This window comes from Glarea lozoyensis (genome assembly GCF_000409485.1).
Source record: "Glarea lozoyensis ATCC 20868 chromosome Unknown GLAREA6, whole genome shotgun sequence".
Taxonomy (NCBI): Eukaryota; Fungi; Ascomycota; class Leotiomycetes; order Helotiales; family Helotiaceae; genus Glarea; species Glarea lozoyensis.
The window spans coordinates 2,595,367-2,609,990 of NW_007361001.1; the positions used below are offsets into that span (position 1 = coordinate 2,595,367).

At 47.8% G+C, this 14,624-nt stretch overlaps 6 protein-coding genes across 6 annotated transcripts; 2 read left to right on the plus strand and 4 right to left on the minus strand.

Moving 5' to 3' along the window:
* Positions 1-222: 222 nt before the first annotated feature.
* On the minus strand, positions 223-1,611 carry GLAREA_03172 (uncharacterized protein; the record flags this gene model as incomplete). Its single annotated transcript, XM_008088256.1, has 2 exons — positions 223-1,385; positions 1,422-1,611. The coding sequence occupies 2 exons, from the start codon at positions 1,609-1,611 to the stop codon at positions 223-225; spliced, it is 1,353 nt and encodes a 450-aa protein (XP_008086447.1).
* A 635-nt stretch (positions 1,612-2,246) lies between these two features.
* On the minus strand, positions 2,247-3,631 carry GLAREA_03173 (FMN-linked oxidoreductase; the record flags this gene model as incomplete). Its single annotated transcript, XM_008088257.1, has 2 exons — positions 2,247-3,127; positions 3,181-3,631. 2 exons carry the CDS (start codon positions 3,629-3,631, stop codon positions 2,247-2,249), a joined length of 1,332 nt encoding a protein of 443 aa, XP_008086448.1.
* Positions 3,632-4,637: 1,006 nt separating this feature from the next.
* On the plus strand, positions 4,638-5,916 carry GLAREA_03174 (RibA-like protein; the record flags this gene model as incomplete). Its single annotated transcript, XM_008088258.1, has 2 exons — positions 4,638-5,822; positions 5,875-5,916. 2 exons carry the CDS (start codon positions 4,638-4,640, stop codon positions 5,914-5,916), a joined length of 1,227 nt encoding a protein of 408 aa, XP_008086449.1.
* A 964-nt stretch (positions 5,917-6,880) lies between these two features.
* Positions 6,881-8,811, plus strand: GLAREA_03175 (uncharacterized protein; the record flags this gene model as incomplete). Its single annotated transcript, XM_008088259.1, has 5 exons — positions 6,881-7,021; positions 7,074-7,134; positions 7,182-7,344; positions 7,394-8,015; positions 8,170-8,811. 5 exons carry the CDS (start codon positions 6,881-6,883, stop codon positions 8,809-8,811), a joined length of 1,629 nt encoding a protein of 542 aa, XP_008086450.1.
* Positions 8,812-9,452: 641 nt separating this feature from the next.
* On the minus strand, positions 9,453-11,602 carry GLAREA_03176 (uncharacterized protein; the record flags this gene model as incomplete). The annotated part of the gene is made up of 4 exons (XM_008088260.1): positions 9,453-10,235; positions 10,491-11,005; positions 11,057-11,138; positions 11,264-11,602. The coding sequence occupies 4 exons, from the start codon at positions 11,600-11,602 to the stop codon at positions 9,453-9,455; spliced, it is 1,719 nt and encodes a 572-aa protein (XP_008086451.1).
* A 646-nt stretch (positions 11,603-12,248) lies between these two features.
* On the minus strand, positions 12,249-14,563 carry GLAREA_03177 (Zn2/Cys6 DNA-binding protein; the record flags this gene model as incomplete). Its single annotated transcript, XM_008088261.1, has 4 exons — positions 12,249-13,331; positions 13,379-14,035; positions 14,089-14,426; positions 14,476-14,563. 4 exons carry the CDS (start codon positions 14,561-14,563, stop codon positions 12,249-12,251), a joined length of 2,166 nt encoding a protein of 721 aa, XP_008086452.1.
* Positions 14,564-14,624: the final 61 nt, after the last annotated feature.

Consider the following 14,624-nt stretch of genomic DNA (forward strand, 5'->3'; position numbering starts at 1 on the left):
GTGATTGAATCTGAGGTACTACGTGGCATCATGCAAACAGCGCCAGACAAGTTGATAGCTATCGAGGAGAAAGGCACGTAGTCAAAGTTAAATAGGTTCAGATTGCTCTTGGGCAGTACTCTACGTCCATATATCCATATATACATTCCAAACGTCCAGTACCCAAAACTCCCAAAACCCGGACACTACATCTAAAAATGTCATCTCAACCCAAAAAACACACTACTCCTTCATCTCCACCTCAACCAATTCATATGGCGGCCTCCACCCAATCTCATTAACCGGCCACTCAATCCACCCCCTATGTTCCTCATCCAACCACCTCCACAAATTCAACATCAAATGCCCACTCCACCCCTCCATCCACCAATACACCTCTAACTTCCCAAACAGCACACACGCGTACGCGAATATCGCCAACGCCTCCTGCCGGCCCTCTTTTAGTAAGTGAAGGTACTCCCCCGAACTACAGAACAGCCAGATAAACACATCCCCCATCTCCCAGGAGTGCGCGGGGCAGGAGTACATGAAATTAAACGAGTTGGAGAGGGAGTCGATGGCTTCGGTGTAGATGGCCATGTATTCCGGGGTGGAGAGGGATGTTAGCAGTTTTTCCCGCAGCGAGGAGAGGTAATCAGTCGTTGCAGTTTCAATGCATGAAACGCGTTGTTGCTGGCGGTGCATACGTGCTGTACAGAACGGCGCGAGCGGGCCTTGAGCCATGATCTCCTCAAACGGCTCGATGATGTGGACAACGCCCTGGAAGAGAACGAGCCATTTGGCGATACCCTGTTCGCCCACGACGAGGAAGTCTTCGGGTTGGCGCGGGCGGCCGAGGGTGTGGATGGCGGTTAGGATGGAGAAGATGTGCAGGGCGTTGCAGTTTGAGGCGTCGATGGCGGGGAGGACGGAGGTTGCTTCTGGGAGGGCCATTTCGTGGTGGAAGGTTGAGAGGGAGAGGTAGATGTCTCGTTTTGAGGGGGTGAGGTGGGCGAGGTGGAGGGACGAGAGGGCGAGGATGCCGCGCATGACGAAGGGGTTTTGGAAGGCTATTTGGGGGACTGTGGTGCGCCAGGTGGTGCGGACGACTGGGTCTGAAGTCATTGTGAGACTTGTTGAGATGGTCCAGTGGTGGAGGAGTTCCATGTCTTGCATGTTTAGCTCGTAGGAGGTCGTTCCGCTGGGTGAGGTGACATCTGGACATATATAGCCAGGAATATACCAAAATCCTTTCCCACTGATGAATGCAGCGTTTTTGTGAGAGGCGGTTCCATTAACTGTTGATGTACTTCCCGGTGAAGCTCCTGCGTCAGGGAGGAAATCGCATATGACAGAGTGTTTAAGACAGTTCCAACAGGATGGACGACCCTCATCACACTTTCTCGCTAAGTTAGCCTATGAATCTCTCAAAAATCATATACAAGGAGTGAAGAAGAAGCCGTAAAGAAACAGGAATCCATTTGTAACCAAAAGCCAATGAGAAACCCCGACGACACCCAAGTAGCCCGCCCAAATGTTACTCAATAGATCATTTTGAACCCACCTTAATCTTCCTCCTCTTACAGGTCCGACACCCTGTTCTCGTCTTCGTGTGCGGCCTCCTCGCAGCATTCATAGCTCTATTATGTCCCTCCATTTTCTTTGGCCTGCAATCGATCAATTGACAACGTCGTCCCACACTAGCTTTGAACCATTCCTCACCCAACAAGAGCCGAATTTCCAATACTTGTATACAACACGGAATAAACCCAACTCACTATCCTCGTCACTGTTGTAGAGCTGAAGTGAGATCCGGCACTTTGTCTTGACCGCAGTAGTTGCCGCGTAATCCCGGTAGGGAGTTAGGCACGAGGGGATAGGGATGTTCGGAGGGGTACTTCGGACGGGTAACCCAGACTTAGTTGACTGAATACCTAGTTGCTCATCAAGCTTACACGATCAATGAACAGCTCTTGATTTAGATCGGCTTGAGAGAAAAACACTTCCCATCGAATACCTTAAAAGTCTTCCATTAGAGTTTAATTGGAACAGCTAATTAATTTCAACCCGTGGTCTAGACATCGCACGCACCCCTACCCGAAATCGGTACGACATCTAGATCTGAAGCAACCTGGGAACACAACAAACCTTGGAATATTTAAGGTTAAGTTCTAACTCAGCCCTGTGGCTGATAAATACGACACGAATACGAATTCCGAGGAGACAAGATTAAAGTGCCTATATTTATCTATACACAAATGCTATCTCTATGATGGACCATAAGGCTTAGCAGCCTGGCTTAAATCAACATATCCATACTCATTCATCTCCTTGTCACCACCCAGCTTCTTCCCCCATGTCTCCATATCCTTCTTGAACGCATCGACGTTTTCCTGGACACTCAAATCAATTGGCTCTTGATCCTTTCCAATCTGTCTAATCTGCGTACCAGCCGCAACGTTAGTCAAACCGAAATCATTATCGTCAAGCAACATGTGAATCGCGCCCGTGTATTTGCCCTCAAGTATTTCCTTAGGGAATCGTGGCTCCTGACATGTGGGACGGGCGAGCCCAACACCATCGACGGTATCCAGCGCCTTAACCATAGCTCCAACCGACTTCATTCCACCGGTAATATAAGTCTTGGTCTTGGTGAGTGGCTTGACGATTTCTTCGGCGAATTCAATGAAGAATGACTCGCGCTTCTTGGTGCTCTCTCTCTTGTGTCCAAAAGCTAGGGACTCGTAGGTTCCACCAGATAATTCAACATAGTCGAATCGTGCTTTCTCAAGAGCCTGGCATAGTCCCTTCGCGTCTTCTGGGGTAAACCCCTTGTCCTGGAACTCAACAGAGTTGACCTTAATCCCAATGATGAACTCCTTGGAAACCCGCTTTCTGACTTCTTCCGCAATTTCTAGAATGAGGCGCAGGCGGTTCTCGAGCGATCCTCCGTACTTGTCTGTACGTTTGTTTGTTGTTGGGGAGAGGAATTGGGCGAGTAGGTAACCGTGAGCTCCGTGAAGCTCAATACCATCATATCCAGCTTTCTCGAGGTACTCGGCAGCATGCGCAAATCCATCAATGACTCTAGCGATCTCCTCGTCGGTGGCGGCGTGCGGCTTAGCAAACTGCATACCCATCACATTGCCTGAACGATTCTGTTAGCAAGAATATTTCTATGGTGGCATTTCATAAACATACCTTCTAGTTGAACATCAGAAGCAGACATAGGGTTTGGCTGGATCCTCTGCTCGCACTGTCGCCCCGGGTGGCTGACCTGTCCTACAATCAAGGAACCATGCGCTTTTGAGGCTTCCGCAAGCTCCTTGAAAGCATTGAATCTCTCTCCAGAGAATTCCGCCTCGCGAGGAATGATTGGGTTGCCCATCGCTTCCAACTGGTCATATTCGATCATGATGTTTCCTGTGAGAATCTGACCATACTCTCCCTCGCCCCAGCGCCTGTACACATTGATCAAGTTCTTGGAAGGAATTCCTCTTTTGCTGAAATCCTTCGGATCCCATGAAGAGATACGCTCTGTCATTGCGGCCTTCAAGAATCGGTTCCTAGCGGTTTTACCAGAGAACTCAAACTTGAGCGGCTTCCCGAGAGGGGAAGCATCTGAGGTATCGGATTCGTAACGGTTTGGCATGTTGTATGATTTGGTGATTTGGTAAAGAAGACTTCGTGGTATAGTGAAATCTAGAGTATGAATAATTGGAAGGAAATATGATTGATACTCGTGCAAAATAAATACACCTGCCCCAAAGAAAATTTAGACTTAGCCTTTCTTTGTCACCTCAAATTGATTTCCAATCTGGATCTATGCCGTCACTAGCATTGGAGCCAGTGGAGGTTGGAAGTGGACCTCAAGGTTTCATTGCTCGAGGGGTTTTCGAGCGGCTTCTCCTTCTCCTTCGACCGTAGTTTCAATTGTCTCAGTCCTATTTCTCATTGGTTCTGTTGGAATCGACAAGGCTCGAGCAGGGGACCTTGATACCAGAATAGAGGCTCTGCAAACGAATAGTGCTAGCAGAGAAGGCGACGTCATAGCGAGAATTGTCCGAATTGGACAATTCGAGAAGAAACGAGGGGCAAATAATAGAGGGAGGCCCTTTGTGTGTCTGCGTTGTCAGGTCAGGCCTCTGTTTGGTGGTTAGCTATCTTCCTGTTGATAAAGTTGATCTCTGGAGAAAGGATGTAACGGCAGTTATAAAGGTGCATTCATTCGTCTCAGAGGCACGTTGTCGGAAAGAGATAAGATGAAGAGTTGGAATGTCGGCTCCCGCTGCCGATAGTGTGCAAATGCGGGGAGGGAAATGCACGTGATCGCGGCTTTTATTTCTAGCAATTTGTTTCTGGGTGAAGGAGAAGAAAGAATGATTTATATACAAATATTCGTGATTATTAAGACTTCGTTTGCTTTGGGGAACACCAGCTTCGTACAGTAATATGTGTCTGTTTGGGCTTACACCTGATGCCGAATGCTGACAGCGCAAAAAAAGAGCTGACAGAGCCGACCTCGGGACATTGAAACAAAGTCCCGCTGCGATATTATTACCACGATCCGTCTCGCATTCCACCACCTTCAATCCTCTACATTTGTACCACGCTTTAACCCACACATGCCGTCTCAACCTCCATAGTTCTTAGCCATCATGCCGACTCTCGATTCGAATCCCTCCCATCCCTCACATCCCTCACATTCCTCGTCCTGGAACCCCAATCACGACATCGAAAGCGATGAGGTCCCTCAATTACCACCCTTCTATTCCCCACGTCCCATACCCGTCTCGCGCGCCATCTCCGAACTCGATTTAAACACTCTTAACATATCCAATTCATCCATACCATCTCATCACTCACACAGGGACTCACCGCTGACTCCCGACCACGATTCATCATTACCAGGACTCGTGTCCCCCGCCTTTACCCCACCCTCAACTCCGGGCATACAAACACCTTCACATCCAGCTGCTACCCAGCATGTGCCGAAACCAATACCAGTCGATAGTAGCGCCCCGAATGGAGGATGCGGTCAGAAGAAACCTAAACTTCTGAAGAAGTTGCCGGAAGTCAATTGCGTTGTTCGCGCAAGAATCCCAACCACAATTAGCGGAACAGAAATGTATTTACATTTATACACGAATAACGAGGATAATAAAGAGCATTTGGCGATTGTTTTTGGAAATACTATTAGGAGTACAAGCCTGGATCGACCCCGCGATGGGGAGACGGAAATGGATAGGCTGATTCGAGGAGCATATACTGGACGGCTGTATCCTGGGCGGACTGCTTCGAAGATGCCTGAAAATACGAATGGAAACACAATTGAGAAAGCTGGAGGAGAGAATTTGACAGAGAATACCAAGAAAGATCCTCCATTGGTGAGAATACACTCGGAATGTTACACTGGCGAAACCGTCTGGTCCGCGCGATGCGATTGTGGAGAACAACTAGATGAAGCTGCGCGCTTGATGTCCCTGCCAGGATCCGGAGGTGGTATTATTATCTACCTTCGACAGGAAGGACGTGGAATTGGGTTAGGCGAGAAGCTCAAAGCATACAACTTGCAAGATCTTGGCTCAGATACGGTTGAAGCGAATTTGCTCCTGAGACACCCTGCAGATGCGCGAAGCTATGGTCTAGCTACCGCGATGTTACAAGATCTAGGGCAGGAAGAGATTCGACTTCTCACAAATAATCCCGACAAGGTCCGGGCTGTTGAAGGGCCCAACAGAGAGATCGTGGTGAAGGAACGTGTGCCCATGATTCCCCTAGCCTGGAGGGGAAAGACTGGTGGTATTCGAAGTCAAGAGGTGGGTGGGTATCTAAAGACAAAGGTATGTACAGCTATCACAAGCTCTCTGACCATGTCCTAATCAGCTGTTACAGATCGAAAAGATGGGTCATATGTTGCAAATGGGGGACGCTTGACAATAGGTTTATGTTGGATATGTTAAGCACTCAAAAAGCATTGGAGAGCATTCATTTGGCGTACAAATCTTTACATTTTCGGCGCATTGTGGAGTTGGGTCAGGGGTATATACTGGCAAACGAAGGAAGATGATATCGATGGGCACACGCTCTTGTATTTATCATGACATATGATACCATTCAGAGGCGAGAACCTCCAAAACTATCAGATATTGTTACGCAACTTATCTTAAAGATTAAAAGCTTTAGTGAAAGTTGGCTGATCACATGGGCTTGCAGTACGAAAAGATACGGAGAAGCGCCGAGGTCTGCCAAGAGATTTAAGATGGTTAAGAAATGAAGAAAAGCTTCAATGTCTGTTTTACAAAGAGACTCAGAAAACTTCGAATTATATTTCAGATGAATGAAATGTTTGGACGAAATAGCACGAAACGTTCGGTACTCTATTGAGTTTATGTATACTGCTGAATAAAGGTCTAGACTTTAGGGTTATTCTCGAATCATTGTAGAGAAGTTTCAAGCGGGTTACCTGAAATAAAACTCCACACCATCGACAGCACGATTAGAAACACACAACTATGGGCCATATACTTTATATCTACCCGTGAAATATATTTCACATTCACAATCACACCTCCAACCACCCGTCACACAATCACCACCGAAACAACCCTTCTTATCAGCTTATCGCTTCCCACCCAGGGGTCCAACCCCAACAAGGCACCACGACTGGCTCGAAGCTATCACAACAGGGCAGGTAAACGGACCAGAAGAAAGCCACCATCACCTCCCCTCCAGCAATGAGGACGATGCGATCAAGCTGCACCTCGGCCATGCCGGTGAATTGGGAACCATGTCTCCCACGCGTTCGCGCTGCACCTTCGAAGCTTGATCGTCTGCTTCTTTACTTATTTACTTTTGACGACACAAAAGAAGAAAAGGTTGCTGAGATATAGGTTAAGATATGGAGGATCCACCGATTGAGCGCACGACTTCGAAGGCTGATGTTCGTGATGAGGAGGTGCTGGCCGAGTTTGGTTATAAGCAGGAGCTCAAGAGAGATTGGGGGTTGACGCATAATTTTGGGATTTCGTTTTCTATTATCGTAGGTTTGATGTATCGCGAAGCTTTGGGTTATCTGTTAACAGAGTTTGCAGTCTGTTATTACTGGTATTACGACGTTGTTTCAGTATGGGCTTCTTACTGGAGGTCCTGGCGGTATGTGAAGCGCAAAGTGGATGCGGAATAGTGCTGATGAGAAGTAGTCATGTCGATAGGATGGATCGTGGTATCTGTTTTCACCATGTTCGTCGCGTTAGGCATGGCTGAGATTGTATCTGCTATTCCAACGGCTGGTGGACCTTACTACTGGTCTGCGTTACTTGCGCCAGCTAAACACAGTGCTTTCGCATCATGGATAACAGGATGGTAACTCCCCCTTCTACTTCGACCAAACGACAGCTGACATCGAGCTCAGGTTCAACCTCCTTGGTCAAGTAGCAGTAACAACCGGCATCTCTTTTGGCTGCGCAGGATTAATCTCCGTAACCGCAACCGTAAAATCCTCCTACGAACCCACCGCTGCGAAGACAATCGGCATCTACGCCGCCGTCCTCATCTCCCACGGCATCGTCAATACATTCGGCGTCCACGTTCTCCGCTATCTAAACAACACCTCCATCCTCCTCCACTCAGCAGGTATCACCGCCCTCGCAATCGCAGTCCTAGCAAAAGCACCAACCCACCAAAGCGCCAAATTCGTCTTCGCGTCTTTCAACGATGGCACAGGTGCTGAAGGATATGATGGCTGGAGCGGTCGCGCCAGTGCCGCGTACGTTGCGTGCTGTGGTGCGTTGATGAGTCAATACACTCTCACCGGTTTTGACGCCTCCGCGCATCTGAGCGAGGAAACGAGAAAAGCTTCGTGGAGCGCGCCGATTGGTGTTGTTTCGTCTGTGGGGTTCAGTTCTCTATTTGGCTTTTTCGTGCTCCTCAGTTTCCTATTTTCAATACAGGATTTTGAGGCTACGATTGGAAGTGATTATGGACAGCCTGTTTTACAGATTTTTGTGGATATCTTTGGGGATGATGGGGCGGTTGTAAGTTATTTCTATCATTGTTTTCCAATCCTCCCCCTTTTCGTTTAAGCGAGCTGGAGGAGCCCCACTTTCACCTCAAGAGAACCCACCAGGCCGCTAAATTTCCTTAACGATCTCACAGCACTTTCAAATTCAGAGGCTAACTCTCTTACAGGTCCTCATGTGCCTAATCCTAATCTGCGTCTGGCACTGCGGCCTCTTCAGTATGACCTCCAACTCACGCATGATGTTTGCCTTCGCCCGCGACGGCGGCATCCCGCACTTCTTCCACAAAGTCGACGCACGCTTTCAATCCCCTATCCGCACCGTCTGGCTCGCCTCCTTCCTCTCCTTCTGTCTCGCGCTCCCCTCCCTCGGCTCCACCGTCGCTTTCGCAGCATGCACCTCCATTGCTACGATTGGCTTGTATATCTCATACGGCATCCCGATCCTCATCGGACTTATCTACCATCGCGAGTTCAACGCCCGCAAGGGCCCCTTTAACCTCGGAGTCTTCTCTCGCCCGGTCGCCGGTGTAGCGGTCGCCTGGATCACATTCATCACGATCATTTTCTGCCTCCCGACTGCGAATCCGGTTACCAGTCAGACGCTTAATTATACGGTTGTGGCGGTGGGCATTATTGCGTTTGGCAGCTGTGCGGTGTGGGTGGTGAGTGCGCGGAAGTGGTTTGTGGGGCCGCAGAATGAGGTTAGGGAGGCGATGAGGTTGGGGGTTAGTGCTGAGGAGCCGGGGGCGTTGGAGAGGGCTGAGGAGGAGGATCTGAAGGGGAAGGAGGTTGTTGATGTTAAGGGGTAGGAGGGGTTGTGGTGATAGATTGTGGGGTAACTGGTGGTTGGGATGGGGGAGGTAATGGTGAGATGAGGTAGTGTTTAATTGAATTGTTCCTGATGAGTGAGTTTGTTCTCGAGATTTTACTGTGAGATCTTTTTGCTTTATATCTCTCGCGCTGCTAACATTCTCACATTAAGATAAAGGGGTAAAAATTCATTCAGACATAATCAAGATGAGTTTCTCTCATAGCTCACGTGCATCTCATACACCCCAGTCTGGATATTCATTGGCATTCTGGTTAGATTACAAGCCAAACATGTCGTTTTCATCAAACGGCGTGATGGCTATGAATTTTGGATATGTTTGAAGTGATGAGTGGATTGGATTTCAAAGAGTGTTTGTGCTTGGGTTGAACATGTTGGGTGTGTAATAATCTCTTTTGGAGAAAGCAGTTCTGAATTCGTGATATAAATTACAAAATTTGGACCGTGTTTGAAGTTTTGTAGAATGTATTTGGAATCGATACAATTAGATACCCTATCCAACCATGAGACCTATGTTCCCCCAATTAGCTACGTCTGACCAGCCTTTCACCTACAACACTAACCTGACGTTAGATAGCAATCATTACAACAATGAGATTCCACGATATCTCATCTTAGCGTCTAGACAATAGTCACAGTCCTAGTACTCCAATCTCCCTCATTATCCGCATATTCAGGAATCATAGCAAGACCAATACGTGTATACTCATTTTCTACGCCAGTTCCTTCGAGCAGCAAAGCATGTATGGCTGCGTCTTCGTCAGGCCAACAAAGGCGAAACATAGCGATGTGAACGCAAAGGAGATCATTCTGTAGTGCTACCGACGGGTCGTCAAGTTCAATATTGAACTGTAACCTTTTTTCTAGACTGATGGAGTATTCTGAACGAGGAACAATCTGGCAGAGGCTTGTCAGGGTCAAAGATGCGGATGTTACAAAAGAGAACGGATCGTCGGCGTTGCATTTTACTTTGATATCGTCTATTGTGGCTTGGTAGCCTTCGGCATAGACCCAGAGAGGTGGGTCAAAGAGTTCAGAAGTCAGGCAGCCCGTCATGGACGCCCAGCTCCAGCTTGGTGCACGAGTGGTGGGACAGCGCTGACTAGATGTGGTAGTCTTCCATAGCAATCCCCTATGGATGTCTTCCAACCACAGTCCGGCTTTGTAGGTGTAGCGAGTACGCTGTTGAACGCGCTTGGCAACTCCCGCGATAGCAGGGAGACGATCTTGCCCATATGTAATGTGGCGTCCTCGGAATCGATTTATTCCATCGTACCAGTATCTCATGGGCTGGCTGATACTATTCTGAAGTCCTTGATCGGCCCCTAAGTTCGGACGTGGTGCATAATAGCTTGACACAGTTCGGTAAAACTCGCGGGCGGATCCAGAAATCAGATCGGTAGCCTTATTTGTCGGGGCCATTTCATTAGCACTTTTTGTTCTACAGCTCCATCTCATTCGCGTTGTGTAATCTATCCGCCTTGACGATAATTCTGTTTCCTGCCATACCCAAGCACGAGTATGAGCTAAATTTCCAACCAATGAAAAACTAAGATCATATAATTCCATTGATATCCAGCCTGACAGACACTTTCTCTTTTCATAGCATGGAAGGCTTAATAAAGGCGCAAGATTTTCTCGGCACCGATCAGCACTTACGAAAAGGCCATCACTGGATCCAGTAGAGCATGCCGCAGTTATGTTAATGCAAGCTTCTGCATAAATCTGGTGCATCTTCGAGGATTCCCGGCTCCAGTCATCGGTGCTATCTTGAACGATGCAAAGTGCGTCAATCCACAAATACCGGATCTTAAGTCTGCGGACAAGCTTGATGACATCCCCAAACAAGGGAGATAGTTGGTCAGGTGGAAACCCGGTTTTTCGTTCTTCAAGATTATCCAGAGTTGTCTTGAACGGCAATTGGCTACCCCAAGAATAACTCAGAGTAGCCCAATGCCCAATGTTGCCATTTGAGATTAACAGATATGGCGTCGCGTCATTAGTGAGACCAACATCAATAACTCGAGTAGGCAGAGGCCCAGAGTCAGGCCATACGCAGCTTTCATGTTCATTTCGGCACCTGTCAATCCAGGTTTCGACCATACCGAAGCATGAGTCAGAAGATGTTGCTCTATGTAAGGGTCTGCTTAGGTAAACTTCCGCTAGAGGGTCGTCTGGAACTTTCAGTCTCCTTGGATAAAAACAGGGGGATTATTGAACGTTACCAGCAGCTGTGAACAGTCTCAAATAGAAGATAAGAGACGGGCAGGGCGCTATCCCAGCACAGCGTTCTTCTGTTCTGTACCACTTGGCCAAGTTAGCATTTATTTTGCTCAATGGATACACAGCCTGGAGTTGTGTTTTAGAATGAGGCTTGCTCGACATTCAGATTAAGAGCTTGCAAGATAGAGCTGCGAGTCAAGATTGCATACAGTGACCATAAGCATGTTGGAACCGCCACCAAATTCGTCACGATAAAACCCTATTTTATACTCCATCTCTTCCCAGGTCTCGATATCCGCCGGAGGGGAGTAACGATGATTATTTGGATCTAAGATCACTTGGCAAAGTCTGCACCCACCATCGGCTGATTCTTTTATTGCGGCGTAGGTCCAGTAATGGCCGATCCCATTTCGCGGTGGCTGACTTTCAAGTAACGTCTTAACGTTGCGTAACGGGGCACAATACCGACAAAGAACTATTCCCCTATACGACTTATGGTCGGTTGATAACTCCGGCAATGATACTCCAGACTCTCCTAAGTTCGCCATCTCGATACTGGAGACGATAAACACTGGAAACGTCTGAAGTGGTTAGGGAGAAGTTCAACCACGCTTGAATTTGCTCGACTTACCGACAGAAAGGTCTTGCGTTGATGGGGAGGAGCGCCTGTAGATATGCTGAGGTACTCGCTGTCTGCCGCACGCAGGCGAAATAGCACATCTGCGAAATGTGACGTTATAATGGACCTCGACAAATCCAGAATTTTACAAAGATGCTTCCCGTCAGGATTGAGATGAAGCTGACGGGTCGTTGTCGCAGCCTCAAGGTCAGCTTCGATTTAGCCGAATGCAGCTTGCACGTGCTGGCGACAGAAGGCAGGCACGACTTGCGAGGCCCATCGTCAGCTACTTTTGCTGGCCTTGTAGCCCGGAAATATCAAGCTGTTTGAAGCGGAAAGTAAAATATGCAGATATGCAGTCATAGGTGTATTGAAAATACCTAAAACATTGTAAACTCATGATTCGTCCCAATTACCACTTCCCAGCCATTTTGGTGTGATCCTTTCCGACTATATGCGCCAATAACACTAACACCAAGCACAATCGTACAAATATAGATAGCAATCCATAAGTAAGACATTATATTAAATTCCATGCTCAGTCCCAAAGAAACAGTGAGTGCCTTCGGGGTCATTCAAATGATCCAATTCCCGTTGACATCCGTGCTCAACAGAGTGTCAAAATACTGCGTATCCGCTTCTGACAAATTCCATTCCGTAAATGGGTGTATACCAGTAAGATCGTGCTGTCCTGGCGCAAAATGAGAACTTGTGAAAGAAATCATTTGCTGTTGAAGATCTTCCGGTGGTGTGCTGTAGGCCATAGCATTCCAATCTCCGGATTGTGAAGCTGGAGTGCTTGCAAAACTAACGTCTGAAGAACCTGTTACGATAGCTGGCAATTTAATGCGTCTGTCGGGCTTCGGAGACGTATCAGTTTTCGGTCGCACAATACTGATGGTTCCAAAATATGGGATTGTAAGTCGCAGATTTCCGGATTCTTTTGGAGCATTGGGCGAGTCCATTGCCACCAATGACTTAATGACGGTCACACTCTGGGTTGATATTACATCACGGCCTCCGTCGGTAGCATTTTCCAATTGTTTCAGAACCGCTTTCACGAGCCTGCGGTCGCTTTCCTTCTGTGCATTTGCCTCCGGCGTTTCGGCGCCCTGTACTACCTGCAATATGCCAAGAAGCAAAGTAACGGTTGAGGTAAGGGCGGCGAAATCCATCACTTTGCAGCAAATTGCTCGCTGTACGTCCGCAGTCATCGAGAGATAGCGATAGATCATTTCTCGAGCCGCCTTGAGGCAACTGAATTTGCTGTATTCATATCGACGTTCTGTGGCTGCTCGTAACATGAATGGGAGGTGTGCCAGCACGCCAAGTTGGAAGTACCATATCTGCATCACTATCCGATCGAAGTCCGCCACACCCTGCTCGGTCTGATAGCCGTTAATTACGGGTCGAAACAATGGGATTTCCCACCATGATTCCGGCATCTCTTTTGCAAGAGAATCCAATTTATCATCGATCTCTTGAGTGGAAGCATAGGCGACTGGTTGCTGAGACTGATTGCGATCAATTATGTAGGTTGACAAATGACACAACTTCCGCATGAACAATTTGTCTTTGTTTACCGATGGGTTGCTGAACACCTCATCCGGACCGAAATCATCGAACTTTGACCCGGCAGGTAGGCCGAGGATCAGAGCCTGACACAGTGTTAGTACTTCGATATTGAGCGATCATTTTGACTTACAAGATATCGATCAATCTGTACTATTTGATGCCAGAACTCTCTCCCACCAGGTATATCAGTATTTGTTCTATGTATACCCATAAGTTGTGCGGTGCTTAGAGCTCGGCGAGAAGCCAGCCAAGATCTCCTGAGACTACCACAATTCATGTGATAGACGCCTTGCAGGGTTAGGCATTCTAATCCTTCCATTGTTGTAATCAGCTCGTCATCAGAGGTCACGAGAGCTTGAATTGTTGACATCCATCGTTCCATCCGCGACTCAATAGTCGGCAGAAGATGCAGCCTACTTTTGTCGAGGTCCGGGTCCAACTGCTGCAGGCAGATTACAAGATACATAAGGGATCTGGCAATCGCGGAAGGACTCTTCTTAGCCACTTCTGCCATGTTGAAAGTAGATGACATAGCTTTCGTGGTCTCGCTAATACTTGCTTCCAGGAAAGTGTCTGCGTTATGACGAGACATAGCATGCACGATCATGTAGCATGAGGTACTCTTTGAGATCAGATCAGCATCGTGTTGAGATGGAAGCAGATCCACTAGGGTCTGTCTGATTCGCTCCACCCTAGATATTTTACTACATCCGGATGGTTTAGTCGAACACTGTTGTGAACGCGGTGTAGACACTTGAGAAGGTGCCACGGGCTCTCGATGACCGAGCTAACAGTGTCAGCTCCTACGGGTCGATATTGAGGGTAGGATACTAAGCTTACAACTGGGTTATCAAACAAAGACATATACGGAGTAGCCTCTTGAATACTGGTAGGTGCATTAGAGGGGTGCGGTGTCAGTACGTCGCCATTCAGCATAGATTGCGGAGTCATCATGTCCTTCTCTGCCTTGGTATCTTCTTCATAGGCAGAGATTTTCTTGAGCAGAGTTTCGAGTAGGTGCTCTACTCTACCCAACCTTTCACCAACTTGCGCATTGTTCGAAGGCTCACGCTCTTCAGGATATTCCTGACTGAGACATGTAGTACCCCGAGCTAAACAGCCAGAGCAAACAGGTACATCCTCCGAGCTCAATTGACATTTAACTTTTCTTCGCTTGCCTTGTAAGCATTAGCTTCGTTCTTGGAGACAAAGTAAAGACACTCTTACATTCCCAACAGCTCCGAGTACCCTTGCGAACACGCTTTCGAGGGGGCTCTCCTGAATCTTGCCGCTCACGTCCTTCTGCGACAGACATTTGACCTCTTTTTCAAACTAATAAAATGTTCTTTACTGCGAGCGCATTCGATCTGCGCCCT